This window comes from Manacus vitellinus, unplaced genomic scaffold, assembly GCF_001715985.3.
Source record: "Manacus vitellinus isolate BGI_N305 unplaced genomic scaffold, ASM171598v3 scaffold_3_pilon, whole genome shotgun sequence".
In the NCBI taxonomy this organism is placed as follows: Eukaryota; Metazoa; Chordata; class Aves; order Passeriformes; family Pipridae; genus Manacus; species Manacus vitellinus.
Window position 1 is genome coordinate 21,107,825 of NW_021940535.1, and position 25,153 is coordinate 21,132,977.

The 25,153-nt window shown below is 40.8% G+C and overlaps 1 protein-coding gene across 8 annotated transcripts in view; it reads right to left on the bottom strand.

Annotated features, from left to right (window-relative positions):
- Positions 1–939: 939 nt before the first annotated feature.
- The window catches only part of CREB5 (cAMP responsive element binding protein 5), a 256,077-nt gene continuing 231,863 nt past the window's right edge, over positions 940–25,153 (bottom strand). For all 8 annotated transcript variants that reach the window (XM_018075808.1, XM_018075801.1, XM_018075805.1 and 5 more), the window contains 4 exons: positions 15,321–15,644; positions 9,894–10,121; positions 8,803–8,911; positions 940–7,653 (listed from right to left, as the gene is read on the bottom strand). In XM_018075808.1, the coding sequence (XP_017931297.1) occupies positions 7,490–7,653; positions 8,803–8,911; positions 9,894–10,121; positions 15,321–15,644 (825 nt within the window). In that variant the 3' untranslated portion in view covers positions 940–7,489. The remainder of the gene's footprint in view (positions 7,654–8,802; positions 8,912–9,893; positions 10,122–15,320; positions 15,645–25,153) is intronic.

Genomic DNA, 25,153 nt, shown 5'->3' on the forward strand with positions numbered 1-25,153 from the left:
AGCCTGCACTGCCCCATCTTCCAGCTTTTACAAAGGGAGAATAGGAACAAGGGCATGGCTCTGCCTTTTCCTACCCATTTTAGGAGGGTGAATGCTCTTGGCCAGATTTAGCCTTTTAAAAGCCAGGGGGGAGAGCAGCAGAAGCTGTGCCTGTGCCAGGGCCCCCAAGGGAGCAGCATGGTCATGCCGCATGGGGCTGGTATCCCGCAGCGTGACACCGGCACTGAGTGCTTGCAGGCAGGCTGGTCCTTGTCACTGAGGCTGCACCACTTGGGTCAGGCCATCACTCTGGGACTGCCAGCAAGACATCAAGTTGCATTAATCTAAAGCTAATCTAATTCCCACTGGAGAGATGGGTTCATCCCGACTAACTTTAGATTACAGTTTACGCATTATTGTGCCAAGGTCTGTATTGGAGCAATTTATAGTGAGAAATGAGGTTGGCAAGATAACAGGGGCATCACAATTAGAGCTAATTAGCCCAGCAGGAAATCCATTTCCAGGCAGCTTTTGGCAAGAGGCGAGGTTGGCGGGATAACAAGCATAGAGTGTATTTTGATACAAGCACACTCCAGCTGCAAGGAAAAGTAAAATAACAGCTTGTCTCATCCTTATGTGGAGACCTCACGTCAGGCTCCACCACATAAGTTTTTGTTTGAGGCTTTGCAGCCTCCCTTCTTGGAAAAGGTTCAGAGAACTTGTTCTTACAAAGTCACCTCAGCTGCTGGAGGACAACGGTGAGCTGTAAGATCTGCACAGCTCCTCATTCCTGCTGCCAGACAGGAGTATGCCCTGCACCATGGTCTTCCTCCAATTTGGAGGGAGATGAGGGATTGTAGCTCATAATCACTGAAGAGTAGTTTGGTTTAATTGCAGGAGTTATCTGTACAGTAAAATGTCTAGAGTATAGACATAGACAAACTACTGGAACTGTTTGTATTTGAGTGCTTTATTATATTGGAATTGCAGTGATATTATTAACATTTGTACAAATGCACAAAATTCCTGTCTCTTCTAGCTAGAAAGAGATGTAAAAATCTGACCTAGTTGAACAGTCTCAATGAACTCATTGTCCATTTGTAACAATAATGGGTTCACAATGCAACAAAAAGCTTAACATAAAATTAAACATATTAAATGCTGCAGCAAGTATTTACATTTATGTACCAAAAAAAAAAAAGTATCTCCCTCCTGTAAGGAAGGTGGTTTCTTTACAGAATAAAACAAACAGACAAACAAACACAAAACCTTTGCATACAATACAAACAACCTCAAGCCCAAAACTTACTGTGACAGCACCTTTTTTTAATATAATATATATATATATTTATATATAAACTTCGATAGTTTAGGCTTACTCCAAGCAGTGCTAAAAGTTCCTTAAACCAGGACAATGGCAATAGTCCAAAGAAGCAACATTTACCAATGAGTGCTACCCAGTGTTTGAACAGAGCTGTTACAGAGAGGGGTACAGAGCTCACGGCCATGGGCTGGGAAACATTTGGGTCCCAATGATAAAGTCCTTGGCAAAACTCTCAGTGGCAATTGTTCTTATTCAGAAGAGTGAATACACCTTTCGTGCAAAATAGTTTGTCTTGTGGAAGCGTGCTAAAGGTAATCTCTGACAAGGAATTCCTTGTAATCTCAGCTCCGAGGGGTGGGGAAAAGGTTTCTCTGGAATTTCCTAAATTCCAGCAAGGAAAATATTTCCCTTGAAATGCCCTATCAACTCTCCTACCTCCCTTGCTCCTTGACACTGCTGCAGTTCCTGCAAAGCCAGAAGGAGCTTTCAGTCTTTGTTCAGAAGGCTGTCACACATATTTTTAGTCAAGAAAGATATTTGGGTCTAAGACCTTCATGGCATCAGATGGCAGGCTATGACTATGGGCTTTGTGAGCAGTTCCACCAGGTGAAACTCAACAATACTAACATTTAATTTGCATAAATATAGAACTGGAGATCCTGATCCCAGGTATTACACATTGGTCTAAATATAGCGAATTGCAGTTATTGATTCCAGTCCAAGAAGGGCCTGGGAAAGGATCAGATTTCCACTTAGAGAATCAATCTTGTCTCTGAGTGTGTGTGAACACTGACATTTTTGGCCTCATGCAGTTTAGGATTTGCTATAAAGTCATTTTGAAAGCTATGGAAAACCAATAATGGTGAGGAATTTAGCTCTTAAGTGTAAAGCCACTGATAAAACTGAGATAACTGTAAGCTCTGGGAAAAAAACCAAAAAGACATTACAAATATAAGCAGTCTCTTTTTTCTTTGCAGTGAGATGTTAAAAAAATTATTTTTTTTGTGTGTGTGTTCAAATCACTTGAGATCTTATTGCTTTTGTTTGTCCTTAGAAGTTTTTTGTCTCTTTTTTTTTTTTAAAGGTGCTGTCCCTAGTGAAGTTATAAGGCAATATATTTATTGATTCAGAACTCTAATACATAGTATGGCCACTGTTATCACTGCAGCTTTGCAGCTACTGTGAGTTGGACAACAGTCAAAGTGCATGAGAATGCACAACAGAGCCAGTCTCCTGACCTTACAATATACAGGACACTTTGGTTCTTAGGATGAGAGATTATAAATGTAGCTAAGATGCTGCCTCACATCGCACACTTTGCATAATAAAACATTTATATGCTGTCATGAAGAGGGTGTAAAGTCTAAGTCACACTGCAGACTGGCTGGTCTCAGCTTCTCCATTTGGGCAGGTGTGAGAGACAAGTTGTAGATATGCCACCAGTGAAAGCATATAAATGTACCTGGTGCAAAAGTTTTACTAGAGTATTCATAAATGATTCAACAAGGGAGAGCAAGAAAGAGAGCAAGAGCTAAAGTGCAATTTTAAAATAATATAAATAATTGAAATGTAGAAATAAGATACTAATTAATTGTAACTGGTTTTGTTTTATAGGCACAGTTTAGGTTTTATGTCTACAGATCAATTTTTTTCTCTTCTTCCCCCTCCAGTAATTTTCTCTGATGTATAATGGAGTTTCAATGGTCTAAATCTAAGGAACACTGCTTAGTAAGAGGACAGAAGAGGCAATGCTAAGGCAGAATAGTGCAACTTACTATGTGATATTAGAAAAGAAACAAGGATGGGGTTAGATCCTCTGTGGTGATGTAGAAAATCATCCTTAAAAAAAGGCAGAAAAAAAAAAGACAGGCTTTCCAGTTATATGTTGACTTATGCTTTCTAGAATGAGAGAGCGCATGTTCCAATAAAAAGGCAAAAAACTGAAGGCTTATAATTTGTTTCATTGTCACAAAAAAAAAGATAAGAAAAAAAAAAGCAGATGCTGCTTTAAGGAAAACATTTAATTCTAGGAATTTCTGTACAACTGACCTCAGCAAGCATTTCCATCTTAGATGGATGACTTCTGCTTGAGACCCTGAAAGATTAAGATGCACACACACCTAGAGTAGTTTATTGCAAAACTAATATTGTAACTTTAAAAAAACCCCAACAGTTTCTGTACAAGAATACTGTTCAAATGGAATGTGTTAAAATAACATTTATTAATAAATACTTCATAAAATTCTATGCGAATACTAAATTAATAAATTCCTGTTTTAAAATTGCTTTGGTCCTCATGAATTTTCATAAATTCACTCTATACGTTTTTTTTTAAAAAAGGTATTAGCTGCTAAAAAGCACATTTTGCCTAAACTAAAAGGCTAGTTTTCAACACTAAATATTGTTGCTTAAAAAAATATGAATCCTCAAAAGTTGGGCATTTAACAACAGTTATAGCTGGCTTGTTAGTTAACAGGACTGAGTCATTAACACTAAATCCACACGCACTGAGGCACTGAACCATTGACTTTCCACTATTCAGAAGATGGGCAGCAGACATTTAGCTTCATAGCAGGAATTAACTTCCAACAGTGTGAAATTCTCCATAAATCATCATCATCATCATCATCGTTGTCCTTATAAAACACACCATGATAGCACACAAACTACTTGTCTCCCACAGGCAGCATTATGAATATGGCTTGCATAAATTGTTTTGGGGAAAGGGGACTGGGGATGAAGGAGCTGGATCACAGCATCATTTCTTTCCAATCAAAGTATTGCAGTTGTCCGTGGCTGAGATTTCCAACGTGCCTCCAGTATCACATGATGAGAGATGCTGTCAACAGAAATAGCTCCTCCTAAGCAAGGCACTGGCCAAGGCTCACCACCCTGTGAGTGCCCAGGAGAGCAGATGATGGAAGTTGTCTTAGTTGTCCTTCGCTGGCAGTGGGATAGGGCACAGAGCCCAATGAGCCCAGCAGCAAGCTGGATTGGCAGGGCAAGAGGAAAGTGGAGCAGTCTCCAGAAGTAGCTCGTGGAAAAGCAGGATTCCTCCTTGATGGAAAGAGCCTAGCAAATGCATTTAGAGTGACACGCTTAGGAAGAGGCTGCTGCCACTTGACCACATGGCAGAGGGACATCCCGGGGATAGAGAGGCTGGGGCTTCTGCCACAGCCCTTGCTCAGACAGTCTCCAGTGCCCAGCCAGACCAGCAGCTTGAGGAAAGGCTGCAGGATCATCCCCCTGGAAAACAAGAGCATTTTAATGTGGAAGCAAATCTGACGGATAATATAAGGTGCCTGGTACTGTTGGTCCTTTTCCCGATGATACAGCCGATATAAATATGCTGCATGTTGTCTTGGCCTGTGAACCTGCGACAGAGTTACAAGAAGCAATAGCAAATAGCTTTTCATCCTTTACTTATTTCCACATCACTAGCAAGGATTATACCTAAAGGCCAATAGTATAGAGAGGAGACATTTCATTGTAATTACACATTTAGGCCAACATGTGTGGTTGGCTTGCCTAGTTAGCATTAAAAAAAGAAATAATTGAGCTATATATAATACACATCAGTCAAACTGTCAAGTTGCTGAATTTAACAAAACTTAGGCAAGGTTTTTGTATTTTTTCCTTTTTTTTTTTCTTTTTAATGTAGAGGCTTTCAGTTTAACAGCTAAATATTTTAATTGAGGAGACTGAATAAAATGAAGCTAAACCATAATTCTAGTGCTGTGTAGCTCAACTGGGTATTCTAATATTACCAACAATTTTGATGTTTATTTTTTAATGTATTTAAGTGCTGCCCATATAGAGGGAAAGTTTTTAAATTAACCCTGCAATGCAAATTTCGTTTTTGATGGTGAATGATGACATTCAGATGCATGGGAAATGCTTATTTGGTGTTTTTACATAGTGGATACTCAGCTGGAACATTTTGCTCGACTGCATATTTGAAAAAAATTCCCTTGGGAGCTGCGATGAAGCAAAACCATTTAGCTATTACAACTGGACATTAAAAAAAATTATAGATTCGGTATTTAAAACACTTTAAAAGTATATGTTTGTCTAAAATATAATAGAAAATCCTTTACATTTGTATTTTTTCGTAATTTTTTTTGGTTCTTAGACTATATAATCAAGTCAAGATTTACACTGTACATTAAAAACCTTTTTCTTTTGAATGTATTTGCATAAACAGAAAGTGAACTGTTAAAGAAAAGAATACTGATAAAAAGTTACCAGGATAAGAATTAATTTGGAAATGAATGATGCTCAGAATTTTGCTTTCCCTTCCAGATAGGCCCTGCTTCTTACAGTACCTCCTCATACCTCAGTTATTTCACTCTCCTTCCCTCATGGAGAAGACCCACCTTCTTAAAACCCACAACTCCTCTAAAAACCAAAGACACAGTCTTTGAGAAAGAGAACTCCAGAACAAAGTGTGTTCAGGGCTAGAGGATTTGCTGGGATAACGTGAATTTTGCTATTAAAGGTGCAATGTTTTGAACATTTTTCACCAGCTTGGAGCCCGCTCCCGGGGTGAGCAGTGGGAGATTTTGCTCCTGACAGATTTGAGAGCAAAATCAGGTCCCAATATACAGCAAGGCAGCATAATTAACTGGCATCATGTCTGTCTAATTTTCCCACCAATCACTGGGAACACTCAGGGATGCAAATCAATTGCGCTGAGGGGCAGGCTCAGAGTCCAAACAAAAAACCTAATTGTGGCATAAGGCTCTTTTCCAGACCCTCTTTGCAGGACCGTATTTTATCCCAAGTGCAGTGGGACTTGGCATTCTTGCAGCACTTTTTAGCCACTGCATGCCTTCTAAAAATTATTTAGCGTCCTAAAGAACAATTCCTTACCCACAGCAAACAGGCTTTAAGTGCCATTAAAGTCAGTGAAGCTACACTGCTGTCTGCCAGCTCAGTGAACACTTAAAGGAATGCCTGCAGAGAGTAGGTTCTTTGCCTGGGAATTAAAAATGGCATTTTCCAACTGGTCAAAACCATTATGCTGATTTATTTCTCATTTATAGCCCATGAAGCCTGAGGCTGTTAGCTTTCGTTGCTAGAACAATTCAACCAGGGTAGGGAACAGAACTTTTCCAAATTATTATATACTACATGAATTTTTCTACATTAATGACTGGCAGTGCAAAAGAATTGCTGTGATTCTCAGGTGTTGCTCACTATGCTGTACTGTACCACAGAAGCTTACAGGGCTGCTAGCATCAACACAGCTGGCATTCCATCCTGCTTCACCTGTGGCTGCACTGCTTTTCCCTTTCTCTGTTTATTAAAAACACTAAATCAGGAGCACTTCTGTTTTTTAAAAGCCAAATGCTCAGCACAGCACAACTGCGGGTGAAGAGCTAGTGAAAGCAGCAGCCGTGCCAACAGTTTTTAGGTGGGTTTGAAGTTTTTGCTTGTTCATTATGATTCTTTGAGGAAAAGAGGGAAGCAAGAAAGCCTTGGAATGAAAAAAAAAAAAAGCAGGAAAAAAAGAAGCTCGGGAATTAAAGGAGTTTGGGAAGGGAAGAGGAAGGTGTGACAACAGCTGCAGGAGAAAAAGGCCAGGGTTGGGGAGAGAAAAAGGGGAGGGCTAGACAAAAGAGCACGTTATTTGGGCTTGATTTTGTCCTGACAGCCACATCCTATATAACCACTTTAAAAGAGGTTCTGAATGCAAGACGTGGTCTGCTGATAGCACAAGGCTAACTCTTTTTTATTATGCTGTCAGCAGATGCCCTCTCTCTGTATTTATAGCCTAATTACTCCTAGTTACCTATGTTTGACTCTGTTTAATACTTTTCATGCCTCACATTGACTAACAAGCTGTGGTTTAACACAGCTTCTTATTTCTGAGGCTTCAGGATAGATTTGTGAGAAGAAAACATGACTATGTACAGAAACAGTTAGGTTTATAAACAAGTAAATGGTACCCAAAAAATGGAGAAAGCACCAAAGCATTTCTCAAGCTGATAGCATATTAATTGCATAACTCCCTTTTCTGTAACTAAGTATAAAAGACATTTTAATAACTATAAAAATGAATAGCCAGAGTCTTTCAAGAACTGAGGAATCTTCCAGGCTTGAGTTACAGTTGCAAATGTCCTTAGCAGAGAGGACGCTTTGATACGCTACCACACTCCCCTAGCAGTTTGTGATCAACCACTTTTAAAGGATGGGGTTCATGTCTGTTCTGTGGCTGGCGAGCTGGGTGAGAGTGGAGCTTCCCACGACGTCGCTGACAGAGGAGGAGGTCGTTATGGTGTTGTGCTGGATGACTTGCTGCTGGGAGCAAGCTGGGACCGGGCTCGCAGGAGGGCTGCTCTCAGGACCTGGGAAGGGGGTGAGGGCACAGAGACAACACACATTCATTTTTCCATCTGAGTAAAAAGCCCAGGCTGGGTGACACTCCTAGAAATACTAAAGACCTGAGACATGCACAAGTCCCAAGATTTCAAAATACACAGTTATCCAACACTCTCTGTCTTCTGATCTTTTTAGTTTTTGTTATTTTTTTCAAGCCAGCTCCTCTGATATCAACCTGACTTCAGGGACTGAGACCTTGAAAGAAGTCCAAAACCTTAATGACTATGAAAACTAACGTTGGGTTAAAAACTCTGTTATCTTAAGGCCTTTAAAATCAGTTGGGATGCTTAAATGCTTTATTTGCTCTAGCAGGAATCAAAATTAGAGTGCAGTGCACTGCAGCACAGAAAATCTAATTTGAACAACAGTTGATAGGCATGTAATGCAATTATATATTTTTTTCTTTGAGTACTGTTAAAGAGATAGATGCATAGGGATGCAAAGGAGACAGAAATGGACTCTATTTTAAGAGAATGTCGCAATCTAGCAAGTATTAACCCTGAGGCTCTTCTGAACTGTTCTAGAGCCAAAAAATTTGTCCTTAAATTGCCACACTCATAAAATGCATCAACTAGACAGAACTGATTCAGTGTCTCCATTAACTGAGAATTCTTTAGGGGGAAAAATAAAAAGAAAGATAAGAGTTAAAAAAGAGTTAACAAACCTTGAAAACCTGCGCCAGGCCTGGTCTGTGCCACTGTCAGAGCACAGTACCATTTTCACTGGAGGGGACTGTAATGTTTTCCTTTTTAACTTTCCTTTTGAGAGTTATTTTAAGGTTCTGGTAGCGCTGCGCCCAGGAGGACTCTTGCAGGTTTGGAGCTGTGAGTTCAAGCGGGATCCTCCACAGGGGAGTGAGCGTCCATCCATGTGCATCTCCTTGCCGGAGGGAGGGGTGGGGAAGACTAGCTCTGCTGGGTGGGATGAAAACCGGGGCTTTTTTGGTTTTGAGCAGGGCTGGATAAATAAGGGCAGGAGATTGGATGGCTCGGATGATGTTTGAGAAGACAGGTTCAAGTGATAATATGGCCAACAAGGGGTTCTGGAGGGAAGAATTGGAAGCTTTGCTTTCCTGTGAGGAGTGTGGAGACAGCGCAAACATATCAGCTACTTACTTAAATATCCTTGTGATTCTTTCTGCATAGCTGTTATCGGACAGTCTTTATGTGTTAACAATAACTGTTTCAGCTGTGCTACCTCATTTTTCAGCATGGAAACCTCGTTCTAGAAAAAAAAGAGAGAGTTTGGTTTGCAACTAAGCTTAAACCAGGCTCTTCTGCAAAGCTTTAACCCAAGAACACGAAAACTGCTCCACAACTTTGGAAGAACTGAGCAAAAAAGGCACTCAGTGCTTATGTGCTGGGTTTAAGTTAATATTAGCTGGTGACATTATTTTATAACTTCTGAAGGCAGTTTGGTTTCCAGATTTGGTGACATAAACTGATAAATGAACTAACTTCACAGCACCAGAGATACTCAAGGCAATATTATAATCCCCTTGGGAAATACTCTGGCTCTCTGCACCAGGCCAGGGGGGCAGACCTGTGGGGCAAAGGGCACATTGCCATGCTCAGGGGCATGGTGGCAGGACTGCTCCACTGCATTTGGTGCCTGGGTGCTGCTCACACCCCTGTGTTTTGTGGGAGAATTTTTTTGAGGAGTGCCATTATACGAATAGTTTTTCTGCCCTTGGCAGCACACAGGTACACCTTTGCATGAGGCAAAAGTACTGTGCCCACCATAAGAAGGGCAGCACTGTAAGAAAGGCTTTTATTATCATATTCAGAGTATTTTCATCCATCCAGTTCATTTTCCTTACCAGTAGACTGATCTATTTATGCTTCTATCTTGCTGGCTTTGAATGAGGGTTTAGCTACATGTCCTACTCTGAAGAAAACTTTTACAGTTGAGTTAATGGCACTTCAAAAAAAAATAAATCCCCACAAAAAGTGGTGACAAGAAAAGAAAATAAATACAACTTCATCTAGTGAAGGTTTCTAAATCCCAAAACAGCTTTTTCCTGGCTTATCCTGCTAAAATGTAATTATTTCTTTAATTGAAGCACACACATCTTGATTAACCAACTGATTATGCCTGAGCTCCCGCTAGGAGCTGACTGTGCGGGGGCAGCCCCAAAGGCACTGCCAGCCCTTCTGAGCACAAAGAGCCCCTCTGTGTCCTCAGGGGTGCAGACAGTGGCTCGCACCTGAAGCTGCATGTTTGTCTGGGTGAGCTCTTCTGCTTTCTTTTCCAGTGACATCACCCAGACCTTCCTCTTCTGTCTGCAGCGCGTGGCAGCGGCTCGGTTCCTTTCCAGAAATTTCCGCCTCCTCTCATCCGGGTCTTCATCCACTACTCTCCTCCGGCGACCTCCAGCTGGCTGTGGCGGCTGTATCGTCTGTGTGGGCTGCATCTGCTGTGCTGCTGGCGAAACCTGGAGGGGAAGAAGAGGTTTTTCAGGGGGTGGCAATGGGGGGAAGTTACAGAGGGGGATCCCGAAATGGGAAGGGAAATCTCACACAGCCTGCTCCCCAACAAGGTCTGCAACAGATATGAGTTGAAAGCTGTACCAGATGCCACTGAAATTATCTGCTGGCAAATCCTTACTGTGGTCAAAGGGCAGATTTTTTTGAAACAATCCTCTGAATATTAGTAGGGAACATTTTTTTCCCCTTACAGTTAGTTTAAAAATATTCACTTAGGTGCATTCTCTGTCACCACCTATTTCAAACCTGAAATGCCGAGTTTCTCTCAGGACCTATTTTAATCAAAGCAGAGCACTGTAGTGGCCTTATTTCTGTCTCTCTCTTTTTTTCCCCCAGCTGCCTCCAAAATTTTGGACCATTTCTATTTCCCAGGCTTTACCATCTCTGCCTCACGCTTTACAATCTCTGGAGACAGAAGCTGCAGAGCTCTTTGCACCTGAGTGGAGCTGGGAAGCTGTGGGCTGGGATCTCCAAAGGCCAACAGACCTCACTGCCCCTCAGCTAGGGACAAAGAAAGGATTTAGGTACCTGAACTTGAACCTGTGTTTTGGTATCCCTGAAGTATGTGGAGAAGGGATATTCCTCTTATTAGACATTTCCATTAGACCCCTGTGGATGCTATACCCATTTTTATTCAATAGCCTGGCTTTGACAGTAGACACATACCGCATCCAGCCCACTGCTACAAAACTATGAAAAGATATGTATTTATGCCTTTTCAAGTGCAGGAGAGTATTGATCCTGTTTCTGAGAGTAACTGGCCCATGATATTACAGAAAAGGTGCATGGTAGGGGCAGCCCCATGTAGACTGTGCTCCGTGTCCCTGTCAGGAATCAGCATCAGATTTAATGTTCAGCTGCCTGGGAACAGCCAGCTTTTGGACTACTTCCCTGCCTCTCTGTGGTGCCCAGGCTACAGGGCTCTGGAGAGACCCTCTCTCTCCCTATGCTTGGAGTTTGGGAACCTGACCCATGGGTCCCATTGCTTACACCCATTGCTTACGCCCCTGCTGCTGCTCACGTTGCTGCCACTCCTGCACAGTCTGGAACAGTCTGGAAACTTGAATTGTTGACTCAAAATTAACCCTCTTGTTCTGGCAGGGACCCAAACCTCCAAGGTGCTTCCTTTTGACTCCAGGGAGTGGATGTACTCAGTGCTTTGTCAGACTGAGCCCTGAATTTCAATTGCAGCAATTAACATGTGTTTTCCTAACACCTCTGTCTGTCTCAATTAAAATGATACTATCGTCTTGAGTCTTGCGAAGTTGAGGTCGCTTTTCTGTCTAGAATCTAGTTTGCTCCCTCCCTCAGCTGACTTGTGGCAATTACAGTGGCAATTTTATGTGTAATTATTCTGTGCATCTGATAATGCGTTTTGCATAAAGCTGAATTTATTCCCAGCTCTGTGTTGCACAGTAAGGGAATCTCTCTCACAGGAGCAGAAAAAAAGCTTTTAAAAAATAACTTCTAAAAATAAATAAGCCACCCTGTGTTTTCTGACTGACTTTTACAATTTCAGCTTGCATCAACTCCATATGTTAGCTGGTAAAATCTCCAACACTGTCCACATTGGAGGTTGGAGTCCCAGGTTTATGGCAGCTGCAGTAGGCACAGCTACCAGTACCGCACAGGACTGCTGGCCAGCACTGCACAGGAGCATTGGTTACAGCCCCCATTCCCACCAGCATCCACAGGCTTCCGCTGGGACATCGTTTCCAAGGGATTCCAGCTGCTCCCTGTCCACCAGGGTCGGGCATGCCACCTCTTTAGCAGTATGTCTGAGCACAGAGGTCTCAGAAATGCCTTTTAATGTCAACATCTCATTAAAGGCCTTTCATTTTCTCACACACAACACCTTTCTAGACTTCAGAGATCTGTTATTTATCTTTCCTTATCCTTTTTTTCTCCTCTTTCATTCAGCTTTAAAAATTCTTATTTCTTAACTCTGTTTGGTACAAAGGCAGAAAAAAGTAACTATACAATTCTTTATTTTTCTTTATACTCTTCATATGGTCATTTTCTCCTGAATAACTAGCGAGTCATTATGTTTTCAGAATGCACCAGGCAGTCTCTGGGTAGTCACAGCGCATTTTCAGAACAACAGAATCTCCTCTCCATCTCTGGCAGATATTAATTATAAAGGTTACCATTACTCCACCAATAATGTCTCATGGGATAATTAACTGACTCTTACTTGATAGCTCTTAACCCTGAAATCTGTTAGGCTATGTCTTAGTAACTGTCTAAGCATCATTCTCTAGGAGGATTTCACTGCCCTGCCTAGGAACATAAGAAAGAACATTAACTAAATATCAAAATTTAGGTTGATTTTGGTTTTTTAGAGGGTGCAAATCACACATCCATAAAGAAGACAAAGGTAGGACAGCTAAGAGAATGAAATGGCATCTAAACCCCTACTCTGCTTAAGCTATCACTCTGGCAAGTTTAATATGAAGAAATCTTTACAGGATCAACACAAGAATAATAGTATAAGTTTTGTAGTAGGAGGCAACATAGCTATAACTTGATAAAATATCTCACTTTCTCAGAAAGATACCTGTCAGAAGGTGATTTCTACTTTTATGCTTGAGACTGTATTTCTTTCTTTTCTTTGCAACTTAGCACAAAACTAATACCCATTCACTCATTCTATGAAAGCATAGCTCATTGGGCTCCTGTGTATCAAAATGGTAGCCGAAAAGCATGAAATGAATTCTGACATTACAGAAGGGTGCAGTATAGAATAACAACAGTCCAGGCATGGGAGTACATGGTTTACAGCAGCGTGGACCATGCTGTCATTTGGCAGGTGGTTTGGAATGGAAGAATCTGTCTCAGAAGAATAAGGAGATTAATAATTAGTAAATCGCACCATAAAATTAACGTCTGCTGGAGCAATCAGATCCCCAAAGAAGCCATTACCATGGGGACTGTGGATGAGCTTTGAAAGTAATAACCATGTGGTTATTACTCAGCAAGCCCTTCTTTTCTCCCCTCTAATGCATCTGTTCAGAAATCACTATTGCCTTCCCACTATGCGAACAGATGCACAGCAAGAGCTCTGCTGCCCAGGGAAGCCTCTGACCCTAGGATTCCTACTCCATCACCCTCCATTTCCATCCCTTTGGTGACACCAGCCATGGACAAGGTGAAGACCTCCTTGATCCCTCTTGGGGTCTGTTGCCTCCAGTAACATGCTGTGCATGGCAAAGCTTATCTAACTGCACAGACCCACCACCAGGGACTGTGTAGTGCTGGGACACAGGATGAGACTTTGTGACTGCCAGTCAGTCCACCTACCCTGGTGCCTGTATCTCTTCTTGCCTGCCTGCAAGTCTTTTGTAGTGCCTAGCTAGAAGGGAATGCAAAGCACAAGAAATCAAGGCTGTCCTAACTGCGTAAAAAAGTCATAGACCTGTTCAAGTGGGTCCAGATGAGGACCACTGGCTCACTGATCTTATCCTTAAAACTGTTACATTTTTTTTCTCTGGTAACTGTTTTCTCCTCCCCTTTTAAAAGTGGTGCTATGGATGTTTTGCAGCAGTGCTCCATACTGTAGGGTCTGATGCCCTCAGCTGTATTAACATGTTTATTCTCCCAACTCGATGAAGTGTCAGTACTATTACCCTTGTTTTAAAAGCTTCAGAAAGGTTAAGTTATTTCCCCCATCTCCTCCATGGAGTCTTCAGTCTGCTAAGAACAACTTTATCCTTGTTCTCTCAGGGATCTCTAAGACAGCAATCAGGTTACTTTTGGTTTCTCTGTTATGAGATAATGTCTTTTCATTGGAGTTTTTAAACAACTCCAAGGAAAATAATTCATTAACAGATAGGAAAATAATTGAATTCACAAAGTAAAAACTGAACTAAACTTAGGAAAGCTCTGGATATCTTCTCACAGGGGAGTCTGCTGCTATCTTAGACTGTTTCTCTAAAGCTGACAATTCATTTTACATTAGCAAATGCTTTAGGGAAATCCCACGTGCTTGCAGACTCTGCAGTAATAAAGCTAGATGTCAGTAAATAGTTAATGTTGTGGGACACTGGGATGTCAGCCAACTCTTCTCATTTTCTTTAATGTTTTCAAAGAGCTTGTCTGAAAGGTACTTGCAAGCAACACAATACTTCACAGATTGAACTTCTTATGGCTGGCACTCCTCTTTGTCTTCACATTCTATGCACTGCCCATTTTTCTTCCTTAACTTTGCTCCCCAGACCTGACATATTACAGTCACTGCCCCTAGAGCTTTATTTTTCTTGTGAAATCCTGATGCAGAAGCCTATCATCTTAAGAAATTAATAGAATTCCTCTTAAAAATTACTCTGATAAAGTTCATGCTCGCTAGTTCATTAGTTCAAAAAACATTCAGTTCAGATATCGAATTATACAAATTGCTGAAGCAAATATACCTGGTCCAAAAATTGAGTCCTCCATCTTATTCAGTGGAGACCTTCACTGACTTGTCATCTGAATACAAGTCTAGGTTCTCTTACTTAAATATCTCTCCTGGGACTGGCTTCACCAGCTTTTTTCTCCTGTCACAGCAGGCACCAACTACTGCCCACACCCTCAGCTAATCTTGGCAGATGTCTGTCCCCTTCACAGGACCTGGATCCTTTAATCTTTTCCTCTAAGCCAGTGTATCTTACCTTAGAACTCTCTCAACTATCTCCAGTCTTGAACACCACCACCCCCCCCCCAACACACCAGTGCCATTTCATTTCACTAAAGACTTCATTATGTATTTCTGCAGGTAGAACTCATACAGATTTTTAAATCTTGGCCTAAGAAGTTCAGGTTCAAGCACATTAAGCAACATATATAATTTGCCAATTTCTGTAATAAACCTCATCCATAAAAGGATATGTGGCAATCTGCAGAGCTCAGAGCACCGAAAAGCCTTTGGAGCTCCTTATAAAGTAAGATATTACAAATGTCTAATAAATTAACCAGCAAAACAAGTTGTTGCTTCACTCCATTTTCTGAATAAAGTTTGAGCTTCCCCATCACCATTAGCAGACATTTACGAACAGCCTGAGGGACTTGTATCTAACAAGACATGCATGCAAGAAGAAACAGTACAGCGATCAGGCTTTAACTCCACACAACAGCAAAACTCAGCAACGCAGCATGACATGAAGGTCTACCTGTGCTTGTCCGCCTGAGTGCAGCGGGGGGTGCGGTGAGGTCTGGTGATGTGCTGGGTGTGCGTGAAGGTGCGAGTGAGAGTGGTGGTGGGGATGGTTCTGCTGGTGATGAGGCTGAGGATGAGGATGGTGGGCCGGATGCTGGTGCTGATGCGGGTACGAGTGATGAGGTGGCAGTGTCTGGTGCTGATGAGGATGTGAGTGCATATGGTGGTGTGGTGTCTGGTCCTGCCGCGAGCTCATCATTTCCATCATGTGGCCCATGGTGTTCATATTCCCGTTCGACATGGCGGCAGGATGATGAGTCAGTGCTGCCTTCAGTCTCTGGAACAGAACAAGGCAAAAAATTCAACACTTACACATTGTGATCTGAGCAATCAGAGTAAGATTTCTGCTGTTGTAGAAATGGTGCCTTGTCTTGTGTTTTGAGATTTATTTAGGTATTTTTCTTGCTGTTCCCTCGATAAAAGGTATCTTATTTCAGTTTGAGAAAGAACATATTCTTGGGCTCTAGTCTAGTTTTACACTGTAAATATTTAAAGATGTAAACATCTGAATTGAAATTTATCAGTTACACATTTCCTACTGTGCGTCTGAGGAAAAATAACTGGCTCTCATCCTTCCCTCTTTGGCCAGCTCAGTAGGGTTAGCTTCATCAAGCTTGTATTCTGGTAACTTTTAAAAATGAACGTCTGATTAAAATAAAGGTGCAACAAAGTGCCCATCTTGTTTTTACTACAGATATTATTTAAAAGACTCACTGAAAAATATATTGCATCGATGTGTTTTTCAAACTCAGGCGTACTAACACCCAACCTGTTCTTTCATCAGAAAGACAGGAAAATATTGAGGGTGGCCTCAACCTGATCCTCTTTCTTTGATGGAAAGTTCAAGTGTCTGCTATGCTGTTAATGAACACTAATCCCTCTCTCTGCTTTGTAGTCCCCATGTCACTGGGTTGGGCCCTGGAATCTGACTAGGGCAAAACTCTATATCAGTGGGATTTTTTCACTTTTACCTGAGCACCACCAAAGGCCAGTGGGATTGGCTGCCACATTTTCAACTGCAAGATAGGGCCTTTGTGTACTAAGGATATAGCTGAAACAGAGTAAAAAAATATTGCCTTTCAGCTCAATTAAAGGGTCATCCCAAAGCCATGAGCTGTATTGGCAAACAAACACCCTGCTGGTGTCATCCTACCCTTGGACTACTGAAATCACTGGCATCCTCGAAGGGTGTGCTGAAGGCAGAGCCTGACAGATGTTGGCTAGGAGAAAAGCTTCTTCTAAAGCCATGGAAATCTCCTTTGTATCCATGGTTCTTCATCTGGCTCAACATAGAAAATTATTTACAGGCAGCCACCCAAGACTTCAACTCTTTATATTTTCAAAGAAATCAAGTGATTTACTCTTAGTATTGCAAGTAATTATCAGAAAATGATAAGATAAAAATGGAAGGAAGGAGGCCCATGGTTTCACTTGATGCCAGATTTGAATAACCCATCAACTACCTTGTAATTCATAGCAGAGACTTCATCAGTAAGAAATACCACCATACAACAGCCAGTAAGAAACAGCAGCGGCAGGAGGCACAGAGATGTGCCTTTCCCTGTAGCAATATCTCTGGGTCACAGCTGATGGTCAAAAGATCCTGCAAGCCAATGTGACTAAAATCTGCCAATAGAGGAAAACTGACCAGACTGAATTGTATTTTGGTTCTGTCTTCAAAGCAAAAAGAGTGACTACTGGGACACTCAGAACCTATAGATGGGAATTTCAATCTGCTTTATATTGAAATAACACCTGTCTGTTGCAGCACTACAAGGACACAGGTAAAGGCTTCTGTGTTCAAAGCTATAACCCTACTGTGTTTGTACAACTCTGAGTGAGGAAGAAACAAATTCTTAAGGAGAAAGAAAAAAAGAGAAATAGAGAAAAAAAAAGAAGGTTGTGGAAGGCAAAAAGAAGTAACATGATGAAATTAAAGTGTCATCCTCAAATTTTTGTATCCCACATGTTTTTGTAGATGTCATGAAGGTAATTTCATTGAGACATCATTCTAATAGATCCTTTAATCCAAATTTGGTGACTTATTTCACTGATGATCAATTGAATAAGACTTTAAAAAAAGATATATTTGCAAAACACATCAGTGCCTCAGTTTGCATGAAGGAAGTATAGACTGATGACTTTTAAGAAGTTTCCTTAAGAAAGTCTAATAGACCATAACTACACTATGGCATGTGTCACAACCTGACAGTCTTCTCAAACAGAGATCAAGGTGACTGTGGCAGTGAGGTTAAGTACCTCCTATCCTACCTCCAAAGTCAGAACAGAGGTCAATCTAATATCCATATCAGTAACACATCCTGGCTATCAAAGGGAGGATTTGAGCAGCTGTTGTCCTTGACATTTCCAGATTCAAGTGCTACCCTGGTTACTGCAAGCAGCTCTTCACAATGCTCAGAATAACTGGTGTTACCCAGAAGTGTATTAGGAAAAATATGGGAAAAAATACATTAATAAGCCAAGTCTTTCTCCATGTCATGCTTCTTCAAAACGCACTAAAATCTTTTTCATGGAGCTGAGCCACCATGCACATCTAAGCCAAAGCACCAACAAAAGCTGTTGTAACTTTGTTTTCTGAATTTAAATGCAAAATAAACAAGCTCTCATTAGCCAGCAGTTTATGTGATGAATATCTAACAAAATCTACCAACTCTATATTTGTCAAAGACCTCTGAAACCAAATATGGCTTATTCTAAACTGCAGACTTTCAAAGGGAAAAAAAAAAAAGGAGGGAAAACCTAATCTGCAAATAAACATTTTTTTTTTCAGCTGTAAAAACTGAGACTTATTAGTGTGGCACAACTTCAAGGAGAATAAATTATTTTGTTTTCTTTTCATAGCCCCATCTACCACATCCATTTATTTGAGATAGCAAATCAAGAGAGACAGTGAGAGGTCTGACATGCAGCTGGTTTCAGTCAATAGGGGTCATTTCCATTTGGTCTGTGTATTTTACAAGCTCCTTGTTCACTGTTCCCAATGGGAGGTGGACCAGCTGCCCTGGATCCCAGTCGTGGTAAGAAACAAGCTCTCTACATCATCCTGTCCCAGGGCAGCAACAGCCATCGCCTCCCTTTAGCTTCATGCTTAGGTCAGCTCCTCAGCAGCGAGAGTCCTGTCCGCGCATGCATCCGGAGCAGTGTTAATCTTCCATTAACCAGTCACTGCTGCCCATCAGAAACATTCAGGGAATGATAAACATTTTTTTTTTGTTTGTTTGGTCTTCAGTGAGATCAATATGGATGTTTTAGTTAGAGCAGAGGGAGGGAAAATCACCAGAACTTGGTAAACTCTTTGCACTGAGTATGTGTAGTGCTTGAAGGGCAGGCTGCAGTTTTATTATTGTTCCTTTTATGTGTGTTAATTGCAAACATCTGTTTTGGTTTAGTGTCAAATAAAATAAGATGGCATAAAAATTCAGCTTACTGGACTGATGACATTACCAAATCCCCCCTAGAATGAAATAGTAACCCAGGACCCAATCCCTCAGCCGTTCAGTGTTTTCAGGAACTGTGTGGCCAACTTCACCAGAGTCTGCAGTCCCTGACAGTTCACAAACTGGAACTGAAAACAGAAGATTTGCTACTCAGATCTGTTTTCACCGAAACCTGAAATTTCTGCTAACCTCATAGCAGTGATTTTTAGGGCACAATCCCTTTTTTCTTCCTTTTTATAGGACAATTTTTAAAAAAATCCCCACCAGTCTCAAGCCCAGAGGAAATGCAGGTGCTCATCTTACTTGGCTTCTGGCCCTCACTGATTATTTTAATTATTATTTTATGTAAGTAACATAGTGACCAGAATCAGTTACAGCTGATTTCCACTCAGTCATGACATTTCAATAAATGGCTGCGAGCGACACAGAAAAGAGAAATCTTTCACAGAGAACAGCCTGCTTTGCCTCTGATCAAGTAAATAAATAAAATTCCTCTTTGATCCTACAGGAAACCAGACGCACATAAACTATCATCTTTGATGCTTAAGAGGAAATAGCAGCAGTGGATATTAGTGCTTTGCAGGCCTGAGTGTTGTGTGCCCTGTACTGTTACTCATGGCAATGCCCCTGATTGACACATTTACTCGGAAGCCACCCCACTGAATGCCATATGAAGTTAACACCTCAAAGAAGTTATCATTGTACCTGGAATACCGGTTTTTTTTGGAAACCGAGATTTTTCAAAGTGCTTCCTCTGTCTAAAGCCTGACATCGTGGTGCAGTGAATTGCTTGATGTTTCCTTTTATCAACATAGATCATAATTTATACATTGAACATCTCTGGGCAACCCCCAAGTCTGCCAAAAATGGGCTACAAGCACGAAAAACAGTATCAGCTTCCCTAACACTTCTGCAATTCAGAATCTTACTGCTTTCTAATTTTTCTTTATTGTGACATGTATTTCAAAGTTGCTCTGGGTTTTGCCCCACCTTTCTTTCTCAAAAATTATTAGCGAAAAGCAGGCAGCAATTTTTTTCAGTTTGTTAAAAGAAGCAAAGAAGGATAAAGAAAACTGTAAATTTGGAGATTGCTTTTTCCACAATTAAAAGTGCAAATAATTTTATGAGTTTCATTTGTATATTAATATTTATAATGTTTAATACATCTTTATACTATTTATAGTAAACATAGCGTTATATCTTTATATTATATGCCATAATCTGTATATAACTATAAACTACAACTTTCTCCCATTTATCTCTCAATGGAGAAATTACAAAAATCTCCTTTGATTTTGCAGGTGGTCTGTGCTTGCATCAAACAATAAGCTATTATAACATCCGGCTGAATTTTAGGTTGAGACAGATATGGAACGCTGGTTTTGAATAGAATTGAATTGTTCCAAATAAGTATGCATTGCTGCACTCAGAAAAAAAGCTCTCTTCCCTTCTGGTTTGCATGCCCAAATCCCACTAAATTAGGAAGAGACAAGACCAGCTGTAGTATTTGCTTAATGTCTGGTACATTCTTATCGGAAGATTATATCAAACCCCTGTAGGCACATGAAATATGATCTCAAAGATATTTTCCTCACTAGTGACTGTGATTCTAGTCTCTATTATACAGGGATGCAATAAGTTCCCCACAGGGGACAGAAGACTTTAGAGAGCAGTGGGAAATAGAAAAAATTACAGACATCAAGCATACCCACACATCTGCAATTAGGGAGAAACCTCAGGGTAATGATCTTGATTAGCCAAACTTCATGACAAGTATACCACTGATGTTAGTGGCACTAGTATTGTTTTCTCATCTGCAATAGTCAAGTTTTCCTTTTTACTTTAAGCATCATACCCAAGATGAATACACAGAGTTAAGCCAGCGACAGCTAAAGCTGTGAACAGAACTTCACCCAGCGCATTTCAGAGCATCACAATGAATTTTATCCTTCTCTCCAACTGTGACTGCAAGGAGAGAACTTAGCATAAATGTCACTCAGGTCTTTTACAGTTGGCTGCTGACAAGCATTTCAAAGTGTAAATAACAGAAACCACTCTTTGCAAATGTTCCACTCACATTTATAAAAGCAAATTGGAAGCGATTCATCTTCACTCAATAAGTGAACTGCAGATACTTATGAGCACATTTCAGAGACTGGAGATTAGAAAGTCTCTGATGCCACATTAAATGCTTTCTCCTACATTTCTTGTGTAGTAGAATACAGTCCTGCCTATTGACAGAAGGAGGAGTGAGAGGTGTGCAAAGGACGTAAAATCCGGAACTGAAGTGACACATTATACTAATATAAAGAGAAAAGAGGGATACATTTAATTCCAGTAAACAGTGCCAAATTGCTAATCTTCTAACTATTCTCAGGTTGTTTGGCAAATCTGAATTATACTTTTCCCTCCCTTTATGCTTTTTTCCCTACTTAGATTTTGTAACAACATGAACAATGGATCATCATCCAGCCTTCAGTGCAGCTCAGCCTCTAATAAAAACAACAAATTTGTTCTCTTGTACTTCCAAATGCAAACTGAATTAAACTTCAGCAGAAAGCAGCAAGAATCAACTGCAAACAATCAAAACAGCAATAAAGCTAATAGACACCATGCTGCTCAAGGACGGGTCAGCTGACAGAGCTGCTTCAGTGTCCCTGAACTCAGGGCACAGAGGAACTCTGAGCAGCCACGTTGCTTGCTGACATCAGTCCCAGTGACACCTCTCAGGACGACTGCCAGTTTTAAGTAATCCAGTGCAGGTCGAAGCCAGGGTGGCCCAAGGGTACTCTGACGGAACTGCCATCTTCTGGTGATGGCATTTTATTGAGAACAGCCAGGGCTCCAGGGACAGCAGAAAACATACATGAGTTTACATCTCATTTTCACCCAGCAATTTTGTTCTGCTCATCTCAAAGCACCTTGCAAAGGACATAAGTATCATTATCCTTGTGCAATGCACCATCTTTTTAAGGATTAGAAATAGAAAAATACTAAATTCTCTTCCTTTATTGAACAAGTAAATTATAATCAAAACAGAAAATACTCTCAAAGAATGGTTTGTACTTCTCACTATATACTATTTCTTGCATGAATCATTTCTCAATGCAATATTAAACAACTGGATTTGATTTTCACAGGAGTCAGGAAATGTGAAGTTCAAAAAATCAAACCCCTAATTCCCGCCAAGTCTAAGTCAATCCCTGCATGTGTATCCATGACAAGGGATATTTAATTATGTAATCACACAGCAGACAGCAAAGTGATTTATTACAGGCAAATGGTGTCATATAATTTGAACATACAATACCAATGGAAGGATCCAAAAAATACAACCAACTTCTCTGACTGATTTCCCCACTGTGTGCCAGAGTCTAAAAGAAAAGCTGCTACTTTCCTGCTACCTACCCCTGGAGAGGCAAGTTTCTGACAGCAAAACGCCTGACACTTTGGGGATTAATTGCCTGTGCCTGTTTGCTGGTTTTGTCTGGGATAGAGTTAATTTTCTTCATAGTAACTGGTATAGGGCTGTGTTTTGGATTTGTGTTGAACAGAGTGTTGATTATACACTGCAATATTATTGCTGAGCAGTGCTTGCACAGAGCCAAGGCTTTTCCTGCTTCTTACACTGCTCCACCGGGGAGCAGGATGGGGGTAGGTGCACAAGAAGTTGGGAGGGAACAGCTGACCAGGACAGATGACCCCATCTGACAAAAGGGATATTTCATACCATATGATGTCATGCTCTGTATATAAAGTAGGGGGAAGAAGATGTCCCCCTCTGTATATAAAGTAGGGGGACATTTGGAGTGGTGACATTTGTCTTGCCAAGTAACCATTATGCTTGAGGGGCCCTGTTCTCCTGAAGATGGCTGAACACCTTCCTGCCCATGGGAAGTGGTAAATGAATTCCTTGTTTTGCTTTGTTCATGCACAGCTTTTGCTTTACTTTTGTCTTTATTAAACTGTCTTAATCTCAATTCATGAGTTTTCTCACTTTTACCCTTCCAAATCAATCCCCTATCCCACTGAGGGAGAGTGAGCTCGAAGTTGTGTGGGACTGAGTTGCCACCTGGGGTTAAACCATGACAGCCTGTTATCACTAGGCAAGGACAAACCAAATCACCATTCTAATTCTCCAAATACACGGTCTTTTGCTCACCGTCTCTGCCAGATTAATGTTTGGGCTATTCCCAGGCATGCTAGATTGTCACCTGTGGAAAACACAGACATAGGAGGTGGCAATAAAATCACTCAGTGTTAATCGCACCCTGACAGACAGTGGAAAAACTTGGGCTTGAGGGGACCTAAGTCTGTACAGCCCATCTTCTAGATCTATTTTCTAGTGTCCATATTACAGCTCATTCCCAAGCCAAGAGATCACAGATTCTTTCTTCACATTGGATATAAAGCACTTTGGCAAAGCCTCTGGCAGAGGAGCTGGAAGTCATGTCTTCCTCACTCCTGCAAGCAGACACTCTAACTAGGTTTCTAAAATCATGTTCCCATCTTCTACTACAATGGAAGCGAGAAATGCTTGTACCATGCTTGCATTGCTATATATATGTATCTTGCCTGAGAACACAATGAACGTTTATTAATGTATTAAATGAGAAAAGCGGGAATTGATTTCAGAGGAAGTTGGGGAATTTCCTATACAAGCCAGATATGAAGCAAATCCTCAAATCAGAGCACTCTAACACTACAAGGAACACCGTGAGTTTGGGTATTTTAATCTGTATTCAGAGATCAGATGGGATTAGCACCACAAAAATCTCTCTCTACAGAATACTGCTCTAAAGCCTTGAGACCCCTTAATGAGTACGTCATTTTTTGACAACAATGCAAATTGCTTGTTTTCCTTGTCCTCCTCAGAAGCATAATACACACACCAAGGACATGAGAAAGGCAGGTTCAAAGTCTTTCCCGTCAGAAGATTTCTGAACTTCCATCAGCCACCTCTCACTAAGGCTTATTATGATTAAGTCATTCATATTCAAAGAAAATTGCCATCCAAGTACATAAAACTTGGGGGTTTATTTTTTCCTTCGCTGGTGTGATTTTTGAATACTCGTTTTTCCTGGATTAAACCCAGCACATTTAAAGGGTTACCAGCAAGCCAGAAATCGGATACATGTGCACTCAAAAGTCCTTTGATTTCATCCCAGATGTGCAGTGCTCAAGGGCGTATACGCATATACATGCGTGCACACACACACACACACACACAGAGAGCACAAAGGACATGATCTGGTCTGTAGATTTTGTTTCAAGATTATGTGTTTCAAGCAGACTGTGAAATGTAAAACTGAAGCCCTGACCACTTACAGCCATTAGAGATCCCAGGGCTCTTTGTGAAAGAGTATTGATGTTCATTAGCCTATTGGCCTGACTGAAGAATTCAATGCAGGTAATTAGAGGTTGTCTCATTACCACGTAGTTTCAGGTGAAGTTATTTTTCTACTTTGTTTCTTAAGTTAAGTGATTCCTGAAACATTTTTAAAGCATTCATGGATTCTTTTTTTTTTTTTCTGAAGAAATTACTAGAATATAAAGTACAGTACAGGAACATAAAAAATGAGAGTGTTCTTATGGGTTATTTCATATTTTTTTAAAGCTTTATTTCATCATCTAATCCAAAAGAATGAAAATAGTATTTTAATTCAGCAGACAGCTTTCAATTATCTAGCTATGAAAACATAGTGACTAGTAGCTTTTTAAATACATACACTCAGATATGGCATGTAGTACACACTGTAAAGACTGTGAAGAGGTTCACTTAGTGTCAAGTTTCACTGTTATAAAATAAATATAATCTATGCTGAGACTTATCTGAATGGATATCATGAATATTCAGCATTGAACATATCAGTGTTGATATGTACTGTCCTTTTACACCCCCATGTAAGGTGTCTTATGCCCTCCCACCTTTCCCCATATTGTCCCCAACTCCATCCCTCAGGCTGCTGCTTTCCACTGTGCCCCCTTTGTTCTTCACCTGCAACACCATCTCTTCATTCATAGGCAGCTCAAGTTGCTGCCTTGTTTTTCACCACTTCGCATATATCATCTGCTTTCTAACAGCCGTATCTTGGGTCAGACGCATTGAATTTCAAAGCCACTTGAGGCTCCAAGAAGAGCAACATCTCAACCTTCTACCAGATACCAGCTAGCCACTCTATCAGTGCCACAAGGTCTTTTAAAACACTTTAGTATACCTACAGTGTGAAACGAGATATGAAAAATGAGGCCCTCAACTATTCTTTTTTATTGGAATTAGTGATTTACACTAATGGGCTTTACATTGTGTTTGAAAGGGCTAGGAATG